The following is a 14922-nucleotide window of genomic DNA, read 5'->3' on the forward strand; positions in this document are numbered from 1 at the left end:
GGTTTTCCTGAAAGGTTGGTTCAGACTTTCGTTCTGCAGAATGGTTCCCTCTAGCCTCTTGGCCACGCTTATTCTCGCAGCAATCGTCTCTGCAAACCCTATTTTGATAAACACGTCCCCTGTGACTCTGCCGCTGTCTCGTCGTACGAACTTTACGAGTGTGCATAACCTTCTCAAACGCGATCAAACAAGAGCGAAGTTCTTCAAGGCAAAAGGCATTGCAAAGGCTACCGGAAACAACTTTCATGAAGACTTCATCAACGAACCGATTACTAACCAGGCTGTAACTTACGTTGCAAATGTGGGGATCGGCAGCCCACCCACGACTTGTAGGATTTAATTTCTCGAAATAGACATTTGCTAACGTTTCGTCGCGATATGAATAGATTCTCTCTTGATAGATACCGGGAGGTAAGAGTTGCATTGTCTGTATATCTTTGTCTCCTGTTTGAAAGGCTTGTCATTATAGTTCAAACACATGGGTTGGAGCTAACAAGGCCTACGTCAAGACCGGCACTAGCGTCAAGACTTCGAATACAGTGGTATGTTTTCCGGTTTCTTAGTCACACTAAGAGATGTCGACATACCAATTCCATAAAGTCTGTAAAATATGGCTCAGGGTCCTTCTCTGGGGTTGAATTCACTGACACGGTAACCCTGGCTTCTGGCCTCGTAATCAAGAAGCAATCTATTGGGGTTGCTTCAGAGGTGCCTATTTAGCTTATGAATTCTCTGAGGCACTCTTTATTAACTTCCTTTACAAGTTCGAAGGATTTGACGGAGTGGATGGTATACTGGGGTATGTACAGGTATTGAATACCGTTTCTATTGCTCTTGTTGACAAGTGTTCGCGATAGTATTGGGCCCGTGGATCTCACAATAGGAACACTCTCCGAGGCGTTCGACACTGCAGTACCCACCGTCACTGATAACCTTTTTACCGAGGGGATAACTGCTTCAAATGAAATTGCAATTTCCTTTAAGCCTACCGTTGTGGAGGACGACGTAAATGGCGAAATTACATGGGGTGCGTTGAAATAAACATATTTGAATCTCTGTAACCCTCACTGACCGAGTGTAAAATTAAAACATAGGAGGAATTGATTCTTCCAAGTTTACAGGACCAATGACATATATGTAAGTGACCACTGAGTACATAACGAGGAATTTCAGCGGAGCTCATGATCAATTTACTCAGCCCCATGACATCTACTTCACCTGCAGATCAATACTGGGGTATTGATCAATCTGTACGATATGGGTCGTCAAATACCATCCTGTCCACCACTGCTGGAATTGTCGACACTGGTGCGTATCGATCTCTCAAGGGATCAATATTTAAAATATGACCCGACACTAGGAACAACTCTGATTCTCCTCGCCACTGATGCTTTCAAGAAATATCAGACCGCAACTAAGGCCACTCTCGATAGCACCACTGGATTATTAAAGCTATCCTCTGCGAATTTCAACGCTCTGCAAAGTCTCTTCTTCATTGCTGGGGGAGTAAGTGCATACAAAATAGCTTAGCAAGTCTAAAGGCTAATGGTTAACTACCAGACCACTTTCGAGCTGACTGCAAATGCTCAAATCTGGCCTCGAGCACTCAACGCCGATATAGGAGGTGTCGCTGGAAATATATACGTCGTCGTTGCAGACATGGGAACGCCAAGCGGGCAGGGTCTTGATTTCATTAATGGGTTCACCTTCTTGGAGCGATTCTACTCCGTCTACGATACCGGGAGAGGGCGCGTCGGTCTGGCTGCAACCCCTTTTACAAAGTCCAACATCAATTAGGTCATATCGGAGGCAATGCGATTGAGTCTATCTTAGTTTACTGGTTGATTGTCGTTAGTTGAATGAACTTTCCGTACGGACCCTTCAATGATACACCTTGTCCAATAGTCGAAGGCCTTCTGAGATGATGAGGCTTTAGAGGCATCAGTTGAATTGGCTCACGAGTGACGAAGTTGAACCTTTATCGGATTTTGCCGCAGGTTGTTCGCGATCACTAAAACGACGCTGGCCGAGGCTGGGTTGACTGCCGCATTGTACAGAAACTGACCACGTTTTCGATGCTGAGGGTATGTAATGCAAATAAGTTATGCATTACTTGACGATAGTATGTACAGTATATCGTCTTAGAAATTAAACATTCTTTTTTCTCATCAACTCTTCCTCCTCGCGCTGCAACTCCGCATCGATCTTCGCTCCCCGGGACGGCTCATTGCCATGTGAGCGGGCGGGCGCAAGAGGGTCTGTCACAGTCTTATCATCTGCGTGCTTTTCTGCGTGTCTTTCGTTCTTCTCTGCTGCAGACAGTCTGTTGGCGATACTGCGTTCATCTCTGGGAATTTCGGATTAAACAATGTCGATGGACGACTTGAAGGCTCAAAGGAAAATTACACACTTGGAATCTGTGTCGATGTGGGCATTATCGGGTGCCGCTTGGAATCTGCCCGAAGGTCTCTCAAACATCTTGTCACTGTAAAAGATTGGATATGTGAGATCTAGACGGGTTCATTAATCAACTGGGATATAGCCGGTGCTAACCTGTCATCACTACTAGGTGCTTGGAATCGGGACATTGTGTCTAGAGTACAGATGCTAAATAGTTTGCTTATTGAGAAGGAGAAGGATTTGAGGTCGTCATTTTGAAAGCATTGATGGTTTTTATACGGTCATTTCAAGGTTCCACTACATGACGTCAGTCTCTATGCACGTTATGCCTTCAAAGTTTCGGAGTATTGGGTAGGCTGGACTAAGAGCATAAGTTAAGCCAGACATTATCATGATCTCTAAATAATGTAAGTCTCAGATATCATTCCAGACGGTTGTATAACATGGAATTTCGCGTAGTTTTACAGAAGATACATCAGTTCATCGATGCGGCTATGCAGATGTAATTCACTTTCTTTCTTTCTGTTCGTTGTTTCTTAGACAATGAGAAGCTGTATCAATATAATCATTATATGACAACTTACCTCTTTAGAAATTGTTCAAGAGGAGCATTTGAAAGACGACATCTCGTCGTTAAATCCGGAAAGGAAGGCCACATATGAGTTAACATCATAGGTTGGACCAGAGCAATCATAATCCCTGAGGCAAAACGTGAGCACTAATCGCTTTCGAAATCGTCTATGTCCTCACCTGAAGAGTGTGCAATGGTGACCGCTGCCACCAGGAGCAACGCTTGAGATTACATCATTCATACGTGCGGGTACGTTGTGGCATTTGTTGTTCTTGTATTGTATGAACACGCATGTACCCTCCAGGTTGGCATCTGAGCAGAGCATGACAGTGGAGTCGGCCTGTAGCAAAATCGGACCAGAACAATTAGATTGCAATTCGGTGGACATATACAAGAAATAAACGCACCACGACGGACAACACAAGAGCTGACAAGAGGGTAATACCGGTGATTAACTTCATGTTATGGATGTTAAGGTGAAGAACCAGACGCGCCGTACATGTCTCTTTTAAAGGTGACCTTCTCCGATGAAAGGGTTTACCAGAAGTCGTGCTTGCTTTGGTCTAAAATGCAAAGTGAGAGTAGTAGTCTTAGTACGATCCAGTCTAATGTGTCTTCAATTATTCAATACCTTCTGTCAATATCGCCGCACTTAAGCTAAACCGATGTAATCAATTTAGGTGGAAGACAAGACGGATTCAAGCCTGCTAGGATCGGTAAACTGAACGGATTTCAATGGATCCAATGTCGCTAGTAGGCCTCACTTGCGGACGCAGAGGTTACGTTATGAATCGCTAGTTGAACTGGGCTACTAGTGCAGGATCAACTTGTCATTTCTGTGACACGTCATGTAGCTTCACAGTGATAGTGGGGGTACCACAAGTCTAGAAAACCATGAAATATGAGCTATAAGTGCCCAAGTTCACGGAATTATACTCACTAGTTGAAATATTGGCCTGGTTAAACGCCGGTAGAAAGTTCGTGTGATGATGCCAAGTGATGAGCCCTACGGCGTGCTCGGTTGCTAATTTGCGGCATATTGCGGCGCGGAGGGCCGAATTTAGATCTCCGACGCAGACAGCGCATCAGCGCGCGCGCTGGTCGCGCGACATGCCACATGCACAATACTCGCAAGTCGATCTTGCAAAAAAAAAGTCCACGATTCAGAGTTACAAACTTATCATTAATTCAATCTGCACGAAAATTATATAGGTAACACTAGAAAACGGCACACTTTGCAGAAACCAATCGGGAAAATATACCTGTCATGTAATATACATAGTTACTATGAACCAGTTCTTCCCTGCCACTGCCACCACCCGCTACGGCGTACGCAACTGATCTCGGAAATATTCAACCTCGAAGGACCAATTCATGCTTAGCATGCGCCGCCGTAAAGAACCAACATCATCATAGCGAGCGTACCTTCTGCATCCGAGAATAGGTTGAACTCTTTGAAGGCGAAAATAGTATTCAAAAAGACTAAAATCGTTGGGGAAAAAGACGAATGTATCAAAGAGCAGCAGGTTGAGAGATTATAAAATAACTAATCTATATAATTCAACAAGGGAACCATATAGAGCTACAAATATTAGTCTAACCAGATGTGCTTCAAATGCTATACTTTTGTTCTTGATTAACCATGACTGTTTTTCAACTGTTTTTAAAACGGAAAAGATTTTCATGAATCGAGAGTGATGAAACTATGTGGCTGTGTGGACGCACTATTCCTGTCCTAGTTACCATCCTATTTTGACCGTTTACGCCTCAAGGCAACTCGCGACCGTGTTGTACCTGCATGTGGGAAAGGAACGCATCAAGAGGCTGCTAATCGGCTGTTTCATGCCCATCTAGCCTCCTGAACTCCATCTTCGAGTCGCTTTTGTCATCCACTCGTCCCTCAGAGCAACTTCGGAGAGCTCAAAACGATATCGACATGCCCCGAGAAAACAGTCTGAGCGACTCTGAGGGCAGGTCACTCACTTCTAACGAGTCAGAAGAGGATGCCTTCGCAATATCGCCAGCATCTGCGAATTACTCTCAACTGCCTGAGGTAGCCTCTCCCTATCGCGCTGACCTATCGCGAATCAAGACACAGTCCAGGAAATCAATACACTCCAAGGTTTCCAAGGCCGTTCCTTCGCCAGCTGTCCATCAAGCGGGCTTTGCGACGATGACACCAAAGGACAAATTCCGGGCAGCAGTGCGCAAGGTCATGGCCATGAGGCGTGGCACGACATTGTTAGGGAACGTCGGAGGCATTGGAGCAGAGCCGGGCATTGACCCTCGTCGTCCCGCTGTGGACGCTGCGTACAGTCATATCAAGGAGCAATGCCAAATTGAGATTATGGACTACTCGGCCATCCGAAACACGACCCGACATATGGATAACGCGCAATTTATTGAGTTCATGGGAGACCTGGATTCGCCCGAGTTACCGCAGAGGGATCCGTGGGTTAAAGTGAGGTGGATTAATATTGGTGGTATTAGCTGGGATGTGATTCGGGCGCTGTCGATCAAGTATAGTGAGTGGCTCCATCAAAGAAAGGGTCCCGAATTTCAAATTTCTGTTTTTCAGATTTGCATCCGCTCGCTTTAGAAGATGTCTTCCACGGCCATTCTCGAAATCGTAGCAAGGCAGACTATTATTCCAAGCACCTCTTTCTTCGTATCCTTTGCCACGAACTTCTCGATGATGAAGAAAAAAGATCTAGGGCGGCATTTACACAATACACCACTGGACCTCGATCGAATTCTCCAGAACCTCTGGAGAGCTATCCTGACGAAGAAGAGGAAAAAGTGAATATGGACGATTCTGAAGAGCTTAAAAAGCCAACAAGCTCTTTCCCTTCTCGCGCAGCCACGCTTGTTCAACGACGTGGGCAGCCGTCACTTTTGCCGACCAATCGGAACGACTTGAAGGGGGCATACAACACCGGAAAGAGGTCCCCAACAGGAAGTAATCTTTCAACGCTGGTAGCCAGGGAAGGAGCGGTAAGTCCGACAAAACGGTTTTAATCCTACCTCATCTGACCATGTAATAGCTCCAGCTATCTCGAGAAGAACAAAAACAGGATGAAGCAGCGATCGAAGCTCTGAAAAAGGTCCGTTAGTCGTTGTATCAAGGATATAAATCATGACATTAGTTATCGTTTAGGGATCTCGCATCAACGTGGATGTTACGCCTATGTTCTTCTTTTTATTCAGAGATGGTATGAGATAAAAAACTCCCTGAAGGTGCCATGAGTAGAACGGCATTAATTGCTGCTTATTTTCTTAGGCACTATTATCTCGATCCGACCCATCCCCAACCTTTCCCTAACGCAGCCTATATCATTTCGGCTGAAGAGTCGCGATACTGTACTGCGAAAATCGGCAGACCCATCTCTCTTGCTCCATGCTTTGCTTGACCTTAGTAAGTATTTTACCCGCCAGTCTTAGTATACCGACATGTTTACCCTTCTGTAGTCGTCGACAAAGCGGTTCAGGTCATCGAGGCGTATCACGCGAAAATTCACAAGTTCGAAAAGGAGATCCTTTTACGACCGCAAATGAACACTGTTAGAGACTGTATGTCGAGCTCTATTATTTCGTGTAAAACCTTCTCAAACCCGGTAGTGCATATCCTCTCCGGCGATCTCATCCTCCACAAACGCACGCTTGACCCCATCAAAACGCTTATCTACGGGCTGAGACGATACGACGTCGATCGGTGTGCGGCTCTCATCGATAGCTCAGATCCCGCAAACAAGGATGTGAGAGTAGTGGGGTTCATGAGCCATAAGGCTAAGATTTATCTTGTACGCGATAACCTCTCTCACAGTCTCTGTTATGACTCACTATTTTACCTTTTTACTAAGGCTGATGTTTATGACCATATGGACTACATCTTAACTAGCCTGGATATGTTCGCCGGGATTGCCCAAAATTTGATAGATTACACCTTCAACGTAAGTTCTTCATATCGTATGGGCTTTCGTTTGGCTTTTACTAACTGCATATTGTCTCTTCAGATGTCTTCGTATGAGATGAACGAAGTAATGTGTGTCAATTATCCTACCTCTATATTTCAATCGCACTGATTAAAATACTCCTTAGGCGTCGTTTAACCATGGCAACAATCATATTTTTACCTTTGACTGTCCTCACCGGCTACTTCGTATGTTCTTCTTCTTGACTACCTGTACAGCTTTGCAGACTTTTAATTGACTTGAATCGGGAACAGGGAATGAACTTTTCAAGTATGTGGTCCGTTGACAAGCACACCGACCTTCTGTCAGTTCCTCTGCTACATGTCGACATGCGCGTAGTTTTGCTAATACATGCGCTAGGTTTTGGGAAATTGCCATACCCATCATGGTTGTTACGCTACCTCTGGCGCTATGGGGAGACCTCAAAAAGTTCTGGCATTATATCCACAAGAGGTCAGCAGCAACAAAAGCGATTAAGGTATGGATAACTATTTCTCCTTTTCGCCAGTTTCTCAAGCCTTCTGATCTGCAGACGATGTAAATCCGGGCGTTGTCGCCCTGCAAAGTCTATAAACCCCTGGTTTGGCTTTCAGTAATATAGGTAATTCACCAACTGGATCAGTTTAACCCACACACATCTCTCTCTTTCGTATCCAATGCCCAAGATTGGCGTTCATTCACGCCGGCACATACACTCCTTCCGCTTTTGTGATGTTTTTAGTATATTTAATGCCTTCATTGTTGCTAGCATCTTCGGGAAAGACGCCTGTGTTGTCACAATAGTCTCTAATACCCTCATCATACCAGTATGTTTCCTTTTATATATACCATGGCACATTCCTTTCATATTCCTTTACTATTTACGACTCCATATCTTTTTGTGTTCCTAGCATTATATGTCAAGGTTATTCGGTACTAGACGACTTCCGGTTTAGCATTTTCCAGTCGGATATTCGAACGTGAGTAATTGGTTTCTACTTCCAGCGCCAAACCCGTTTTACAACAAAATATTGGACATTGCTGGGTAGAGTGAAACTTTCATTATGCATCATGTTTACCCTGGCATATCAATGTCTTGATGATAATTGTGGAGCAAATACACGGGATACTTTTTAGTTGCATTCACTTCATTTATAAAGGTTTACTTCTGTATCGCTTCAGACCTTGAAACCCAAGCGTAGTCCCAGATTTCACTATCAACATAGCCTTTTACTGTTGGAATTCCAGGTAGGACTCAAGAGGTACTCATGATCATGTATTGGTGTCGAGTTTTCACCTCTGACTCATCCGCCTATTTTTAATTCGTTACTGAAGCCCAAAAGTGCTATGGTATACTATTCACCGGGCTCATGAGTCCGCCTTGCGCTGATCTCAGACTGTTTTAACTCTGTACAGCGTAACTAAGGGCTATACAGGCTCACTGATCATCTCTAACAACGTCTTATATATGATTTTATTTTCGTTGTGATCATCGTCGTTTCCTCAACGCTCCGCTAATGACGGGAACAGGCATCACAGAACTAGACAAAGCTTAGAGGTCTAAGTACGTTACCAATCACCAACCTATGGACTGTATGCTGAGTCGCTGATGCATATCAAGTTATGATTTATTCCAGTTTCGTAAGTTAGCACTCTAGCATTACTCGCAGTGCGCAACAGCGCGTTAATTTTCTAGAGGCTGTTCCTGAAGTCTCGCTAACCGACTAGGGTGAGAGAATTGCTGCAGGCGTCGCCAATGTTAACGCAGAAAACGTCTTGCTGTGCCCGCACGACTGCGCTGTAGCGACCTGTAATCTCGGCAATCAAGCCGAAGCTTATGTACATATCTGCTTTAATGGGAATTAATTTCCAAACTTGGACTGCGGATGATGTCGGAGGGAGCAAAAAGGACTCAGAAAGTGCCAGATTGATTGCTTTCAGGGTTGCTACAGCGTACGATGTTGCTGATCCTGTCAATGTTGCGTATCCGACGACCCCATGAAACGCCACCCATCTTTGAGCGCCCCCAGATGGGCGCTTTAATGCAACCCGATGAACAATATTTGTACATACGATACCCACTACTGCGGTGACCGTGATTTCACCACCGAGCGTAGCTGCAGGTCTGCTGGCTCAACAGCACGAGACTCGATAGCCAACGATGATTAGCTTGTTCTTTCTTCAATTTCGAGCGTTGGTTTGGAAGAATTGGATCGTGTTATCAAAACACCCTTTCGTACGTCGCCTATTTTGATATTTTGACGCTTTGAGACTGACCGAAGCATAGTCCACTCTTCTAAGATGTCTCATTCTGCCTGTCTGCTATGGATTATTCCTATCATTCGCTCAATTCTTTCTTCATAGATTAAACAACGTGCGCCACTTTTTCTCATCCCTCCTAATACTCCACTCATAACGAATAGTATGGACTGGGAACTAGCATATCTATTCCCTCATTTGATACCCATTTCGACGGGACAATGCCTTTGTACTGGGTAGACAACACAAGTGCTTTCACGAACCCTTCACCGAAAAGCATCATGGCCAGACTGACGTCCAACTTTACACCTTCTCAACTGAGCGCTGTGCACAAAGTCGATACCATGGCGGATATTGTGGCTAGTTGCCGCCAAAATTTCAATGGACTTTCAGCATGCTACGCCGGAGTCAGCTTTAACGATGTCTCGATATCTCACTTTCAATCCAATCCTCTCAATTATACAATTGTGGCTGATGCAGGATTGATCCACATCGATGTTGAACATCACACCGGAGACATTGAGAACCGTATTCTACCTCTTCAGTGGGCAATTGACAAGGCAAGTATTTGCATCTTATGTTACCTGAAATCACTAGACATGGAAGCTAGGCAATCATCGAGCTCAGGACCGATCAAACACAACAGACGCCTCTTCAATGGCCGTACACCATGCAATCTAATAAGGACCAAACAAGGCTTATTCGGCTTAGTTATACTAGAGGGATCCGGGAAATAATTGTGCTAGCTTTGTCAGTATATGCCATACTGGTTCGCTCAATCTGGCTCACTTTGTTTCCTAGCTTTCTTGCGTTCTCTGCCATCTCGTACCAAATTCCGGGTTCTGTAGCAAATGAACGTGCCTTACTTATTACCGGGCACATGAAGGCAATGGGACTCTATGACTCCGCACGAATACTGTGGGTTATTTAGCCTTCCTCCTATGCTCTTATCCTTACATTCTAGGTAAAAAGTTCATGGCACGTCGGTATCTCGATCACCTACCTTCCTGGCTGGATTATCGTCGGATTATTGTGGAAGTTCCGGATCTTCGTCGAAACAAGCGCCTTTTTAATCGTGTTTGTACACGTCCTTCTTGGGCTAGTTTTAGCAAGCTGGTCGCTCTTCGTAGCAGCGCCGTTTGGGACAAGTCCGCAGCTCGCCGCTGTTGTGACCACCTTCTTGAGCGTTGCCGTCGCGGTGATTGGCCAAACGCTCAACACCGCTCGACCATTGGTTACTATACTATACTCCGCTTTGTTCCCTCCTTCCTTCTACATTTTTGCTATGAAAGCCATTTGTGGGTACGAAAATAACCAGCTCGCAACCAATCCATTTAAGGGCGATCCGGACAGGAATATCACTCTTTTCCCATTCATTTTTGTCGCGATTGTAAGTCGAGATATTCTTTGCTTGCTTTTCAACACCTAAACACAACCACAGCTCAATATATTCGTTTGGCCGTGCCTCGCCGTCCGCCTTGAAAGGAAGCTGTACGAGACAATATCCCCTAAAACAACTGCAAAAAAGCAAGAGGATGGATTGGATTATATACCTCCCAACGTCGCTATATCCATTCGCAATTTGACCAAGGTTTACTCCTCGTCTGTTTTTGCGTCCACGGGGGATGTCACTGCAGTTTCAAACCTCAGTCTGGACATTCCCAAGACCGGAATATTTGTACTGCTAGGGTCAAATGGGTAGGTTTAGTCACCAGTTTGATTCATGGTACTTCACTCAACTATATTTTAGCGCTGGCAAGTCGACGACGTTATCCATCCTGGCCGGACTCTCCAGCATCACAGAAGGAACGGTGACCTTTGAAGGCGGGTTCAAACGGCCTCCTCGCGGTACCATGGGAATTGTTCCTCAGAAAAACGTGCTCTTCGATGAGTTGACGTGTTTGCAGACACTAGAGGTGTGGAGAGCAGTCAAGTGGTCTCACAACACGGACGAACACGAAGACCTGGAACAACTGTTGATCGACTGCGATTTGGAGAAGAAAATCCATGCCAATGCGGCGACCCTGTCTGGCGGTCAGAAACGCAAGCTTCAGCTTGCTATTGGGCTTCTTGGTGGATCTAAAGGTATGTTGCGGTAAACCCGGCGCATAATTTGGCACAACTCTGATGTCATGTTGTAATAGTGGTCCTTGTGGACGAATGCACGTCTGGAGTTGACCCCCTGAGCCGTCGAGCTCTGTGGAAAATCCTCACGGCATTCCACGAAGATCGGAGTATCGTGTTTACAACCCATGTGCGTATTTATTGTAAGGAGTAGGAGTTGTTGTTTGACGACAGGTTTTACAGTTTCTTGATGAAGCCGACTTACTGGCGGATCAAATTGCCATACTTGCAGCTCCAGGAAAGGTCGTTGCATCGGGGACGCCAGTTTCATTAAAACGCGATTTTGGCGATGGATACTCGGTGCAGGTCTCATTCAAATCGCAGATGAGTCCTTTGGTTTCGGAATTTGAATTACTGGAGGGCATCAAACAAATCTGTCCTCAAACTTACATCACATCGCCATCTTCCTCGCAAAAATGTTACCACCTCAGAACGAGAGATAATACATTGATAGGTCAAGTGCTCGAATTCCTGGATACCCATGTGAACAACAGACAGATAGAATCATACGATCTTCTGGGAACCACGATTGAAGACGTTTTCTTGGATGTCATGAGCGAAAACGATGCAAACAAGAAAGGTTCATTCGACGGAACTACATCATCGATATATGCCCCAGAAGATCTCTCACCCGACACTCCTCTTCTCGAAAAACTTCCAGGCGGTATCGGTTTAACGAATGGAAGGTCGGTTTCACCATTCCGACAGGCATTCACAGTTTTTCATAAACGCGCATTAATCGCGAAGCGGGCTTGGATGACACCTTTCCTAGCCATCTTTATCACAGTCATAGGCGCATGTGTCCCGCTCACATTCATCAAAGGGAAAGACCAATCGTGTACCGTACCATCAAAGGATGTCACATCGATCCCTCTCTACTTGCCAAAATCGACTCCGCTTCTTAGTGCTACACTTCCCACACCCGCCCGTGTTGTTTCGTCGCCGCCTAACATCATCGAATCTCTGGGGCAAATGCCCCTCTTCATGTTGGATATCATTAATGTCCCGGACAACGCGTCTTTTGTTGGGATGATCACCAGCAATCATACAAATATCACATCGGGTGGTGTTTCCGTAGACCAGGCAACCGGGGCATCGTTGGTAGCTTGGGAAGCCACTTCGCCTGGCATTCGAGGGCCATCCATGTTGAATCTAGCAACAAATGTTTTGTTCAACCGTGCCCGAAAGTTGACGGGCAGTGCGAATGCGGTTCCAAATAATATCTATGCCAACTATGCGACTTTCCCGAAGGTTGCTGCTGCCACTCTGGTTTACTTGAAATGGATATTCTTCTTTGGTGCTGTCATGGTATGTTGTACATCGGCCGATCTTAAATCATTGTGGGCCTTATGAACCATCGTATTTCTTACAGGCCGTATATCCTGCATTTTTTGCACTCTATGTATCGAAAGAACGCCGCTCGTCTGTACAAGCGATGCAACTTTCAAATGGTCTTACGAATCCCGTTGGGATGTGGTTAGGACATCTCATGTTCGATCTCATTGCAGCTGTGCTCCTTTCCACTATAATTATCATAGTTTTTGCGTCTTTTTCTGAGCAATTTCATGGTCTTGGACTATTGGTATGTTATCTCCCCTATTCTATCAGGTGTACTCATCTTAGCACAATAATAGTGGGTCGTTTTCCTGCTGTACGGGATCAGTGGCACCCTGTTCGCATATGCACTGTCCTTGATGGTTGATTCGGCCCTTGCAGCATTTGCTATTGTAGCATGTTATCAGTTTATCACTTTTGTGGTAGGTACCCAAACTACCTATGTTGAAGCCCAATTTTAAACGAGCACCCTAAAGCTTTATTTGTCCTCATACCTCGCCGTGTTTACCTTTGGAAAAATCACAGAGTCAACCCGTCTGATCACCATCATCCACTTTACTATATCAATTGTGTCTCCAGTCACAAGTGTAGTATGTTCTACTTCCCTCTATCTGTCGCATCATTCACTGACATTCTCGTTTGCGTAGATTCGTGCAACTTTAGTCTCTACAAATTTATTCTCCCTTCTATGTGATTCCGGAACGCAGAATGTTACTACAGCTTCATTGTTTTCTATCACACGATTTGGCGGGCCGATTCTCTATCTAATAATATACGCCTTTGTTTCGCTCGGCGTTCTGATATATGTCGATTCAGGCTCAAAGGTCCGCCACTCAAGACATAGGAAGAAGTACCTTTTAGGTACTGGTTCCGACACGCTCCCTGGCGCAGACGTTGTTGCGGCTGCAGAAGCGGTTGCAACGTCTGACGACCTCCTCCGTGTCATCAACCTGTCCAAATCGTACCATGGCAAACGAGTGACGGACGATGTCAGCTTGGGTGTCCCAAGAGACTCTATCTTTGCACTTTTGGGTCCTAATGGAGCTGGAAAGACGACCACATTCAACATAATCCGTGAGTGAATGTGGCACTTTGACTCCCACCTTCGTTCTTATCATTTATGTTCTGGCCAGGCGGCGATGTCTACCCAGATTGCGGGGATGTTATTATTAACGGAGCCTCAATTGTCAGCGATCCACGTGGTGCTCGGGCTTCATTGGGTGTCTGCCCACAGTTTACCGCCATCGACTCTCAGCTTACTGTACGGGAGCATCTTATGATATATGGGCGCTTCAAGGGCCTAAAGAGGGGAGCGGAGCTCAATCATAATATCAACATGATTCTGAAATCCACTTCCCTGACCATCTACTCTGATAGGCTCGCAAGCAATCTGTCAGGAGGAAATCAGAGAAAATTGGCGCTCGCCATTGCGCTAATGGGAAACCCCTCTGTCATTCTCATCGATGAATTTTCAACAGGAGTGGATCCAAAAATGAAACGTGATATGTGGAATACGTTGCGAAGGGTGTCAATAGGCAAAGCCATTATCATCACAACTCGTACGTCCTACAATTTGATCCTTTTTCCGGAGTGATATTTATCATTTGTCTTAAAAGACTCCATGGAGGAAGCATCTGCGCTGGCCAATACCGTTGGGATATTGGCTAAGCGAATGCTGGGTTAGTCTCTAGACCTTACCCTTTGCTATTGGGTGGTACTCACAAAGTATAAACAGCTATCGGTACAATTGAAGACTTAGCCAGTCGTTATGGAGCTTACGAAGTCCACTTCTCGTGCCGATCACGACAGGACGTTATTAGAGCTCGTCAGATGATGTCGCGCATTCCTGGATCCAAAAAGTCCAACGACGTTGCTACTCGATTCGAAGTTCCCGTCAATGGGGAATTCTCACTGGCACAACTATTCACCATTCTGGCTAGCGAGGGAGATTTCATGGAATACACTGTGGAACGAGCGTCATTGGAAAGCATCTTTTTGAAAGTTGTTCGAGGCGCTGAACAGAAAGAAAGCCTGTTTCAGTTCAACATTCCAAGTAACGCCCGTGCTTTTACTCCTCTCAGACGGACAGCATCCCAATAATTCTTATAATTATACCATCAATCTAATCTATGTAATGATCTTCACGTCAGGTCTAATCACATTGTAACGACCAATTTACTTGTCTTATTTATAGTATTGTGTCCATATAGAAGCCAGGCACCTCGCCGTCAGTTCTCCGAATCTTTTCTCTTGTGGACAACTCCCTTCAACTCTCTGCGCTGG

General features: G+C 45.3%; 5 protein-coding genes across 5 annotated transcripts; 3 read left to right on the plus strand and 2 right to left on the minus strand.

Moving 5' to 3' along the window:
- Window positions 1–40: 40 nt before the first annotated feature.
- Window positions 41–1797, plus strand: JR316_0000135 (Polyporopepsin; the record flags this gene model as incomplete). The annotated part of the gene is made up of 10 exons (XM_047885950.1): window positions 41–329; window positions 387–411; window positions 470–542; window positions 601–708; window positions 765–799; window positions 858–1027; window positions 1095–1137; window positions 1199–1308; window positions 1361–1506; window positions 1561–1797. 10 exons carry the CDS (start codon window positions 41–43, stop codon window positions 1795–1797), a joined length of 1236 nt encoding a protein of 411 aa, XP_047753696.1.
- A 351-nt stretch (window positions 1798–2148) lies between these two features.
- On the minus strand, window positions 2149–2588 carry JR316_0000136 (uncharacterized protein; the record flags this gene model as incomplete). Its single annotated transcript, XM_047885951.1, has 3 exons — window positions 2149–2347; window positions 2411–2485; window positions 2554–2588. 3 exons carry the CDS (start codon window positions 2586–2588, stop codon window positions 2149–2151), a joined length of 309 nt encoding a protein of 102 aa, XP_047753697.1.
- A 411-nt stretch (window positions 2589–2999) lies between these two features.
- JR316_0000137 (uncharacterized protein) lies at window positions 3000–3432 on the minus strand (the record flags this gene model as incomplete). Its single annotated transcript, XM_047885952.1, has 3 exons — window positions 3000–3099; window positions 3151–3311; window positions 3379–3432. The coding sequence occupies 3 exons, from the start codon at window positions 3430–3432 to the stop codon at window positions 3000–3002; spliced, it is 315 nt and encodes a 104-aa protein (XP_047753698.1).
- Window positions 3433–4907: 1475 nt separating this feature from the next.
- On the plus strand, window positions 4908–7483 carry JR316_0000138 (Cobalt/magnesium transport protein CorA; the record flags this gene model as incomplete). Its single annotated transcript, XM_047885953.1, has 13 exons — window positions 4908–5496; window positions 5550–5965; window positions 6016–6075; window positions 6129–6183; window positions 6252–6386; window positions 6440–6541; window positions 6590–6771; window positions 6832–6921; window positions 6985–7013; window positions 7070–7130; window positions 7197–7246; window positions 7303–7420; window positions 7475–7483. 13 exons carry the CDS (start codon window positions 4908–4910, stop codon window positions 7481–7483), a joined length of 1896 nt encoding a protein of 631 aa, XP_047753699.1.
- Window positions 7484–9461: 1978 nt separating this feature from the next.
- On the plus strand, window positions 9462–14739 carry JR316_0000139 (ABC transporter A family member 6; the record flags this gene model as incomplete). Its single annotated transcript, XM_047885954.1, has 15 exons — window positions 9462–9740; window positions 9791–9930; window positions 9982–10098; window positions 10153–10570; window positions 10622–10878; window positions 10931–11265; window positions 11325–11434; window positions 11488–12612; window positions 12677–12886; window positions 12939–13061; window positions 13116–13233; window positions 13303–13713; window positions 13773–14198; window positions 14256–14318; window positions 14375–14739. The coding sequence occupies 15 exons, from the start codon at window positions 9462–9464 to the stop codon at window positions 14737–14739; spliced, it is 4497 nt and encodes a 1498-aa protein (XP_047753700.1).
- Between the last annotated feature and the right edge of the window lie 183 nt (window positions 14740–14922).

This window comes from Psilocybe cubensis, chromosome 1 (assembly GCF_017499595.1).
Source record: "Psilocybe cubensis strain MGC-MH-2018 chromosome 1, whole genome shotgun sequence".
NCBI classification, from domain to species: Eukaryota; Fungi; Basidiomycota; class Agaricomycetes; order Agaricales; family Agrocybaceae; genus Psilocybe; species Psilocybe cubensis.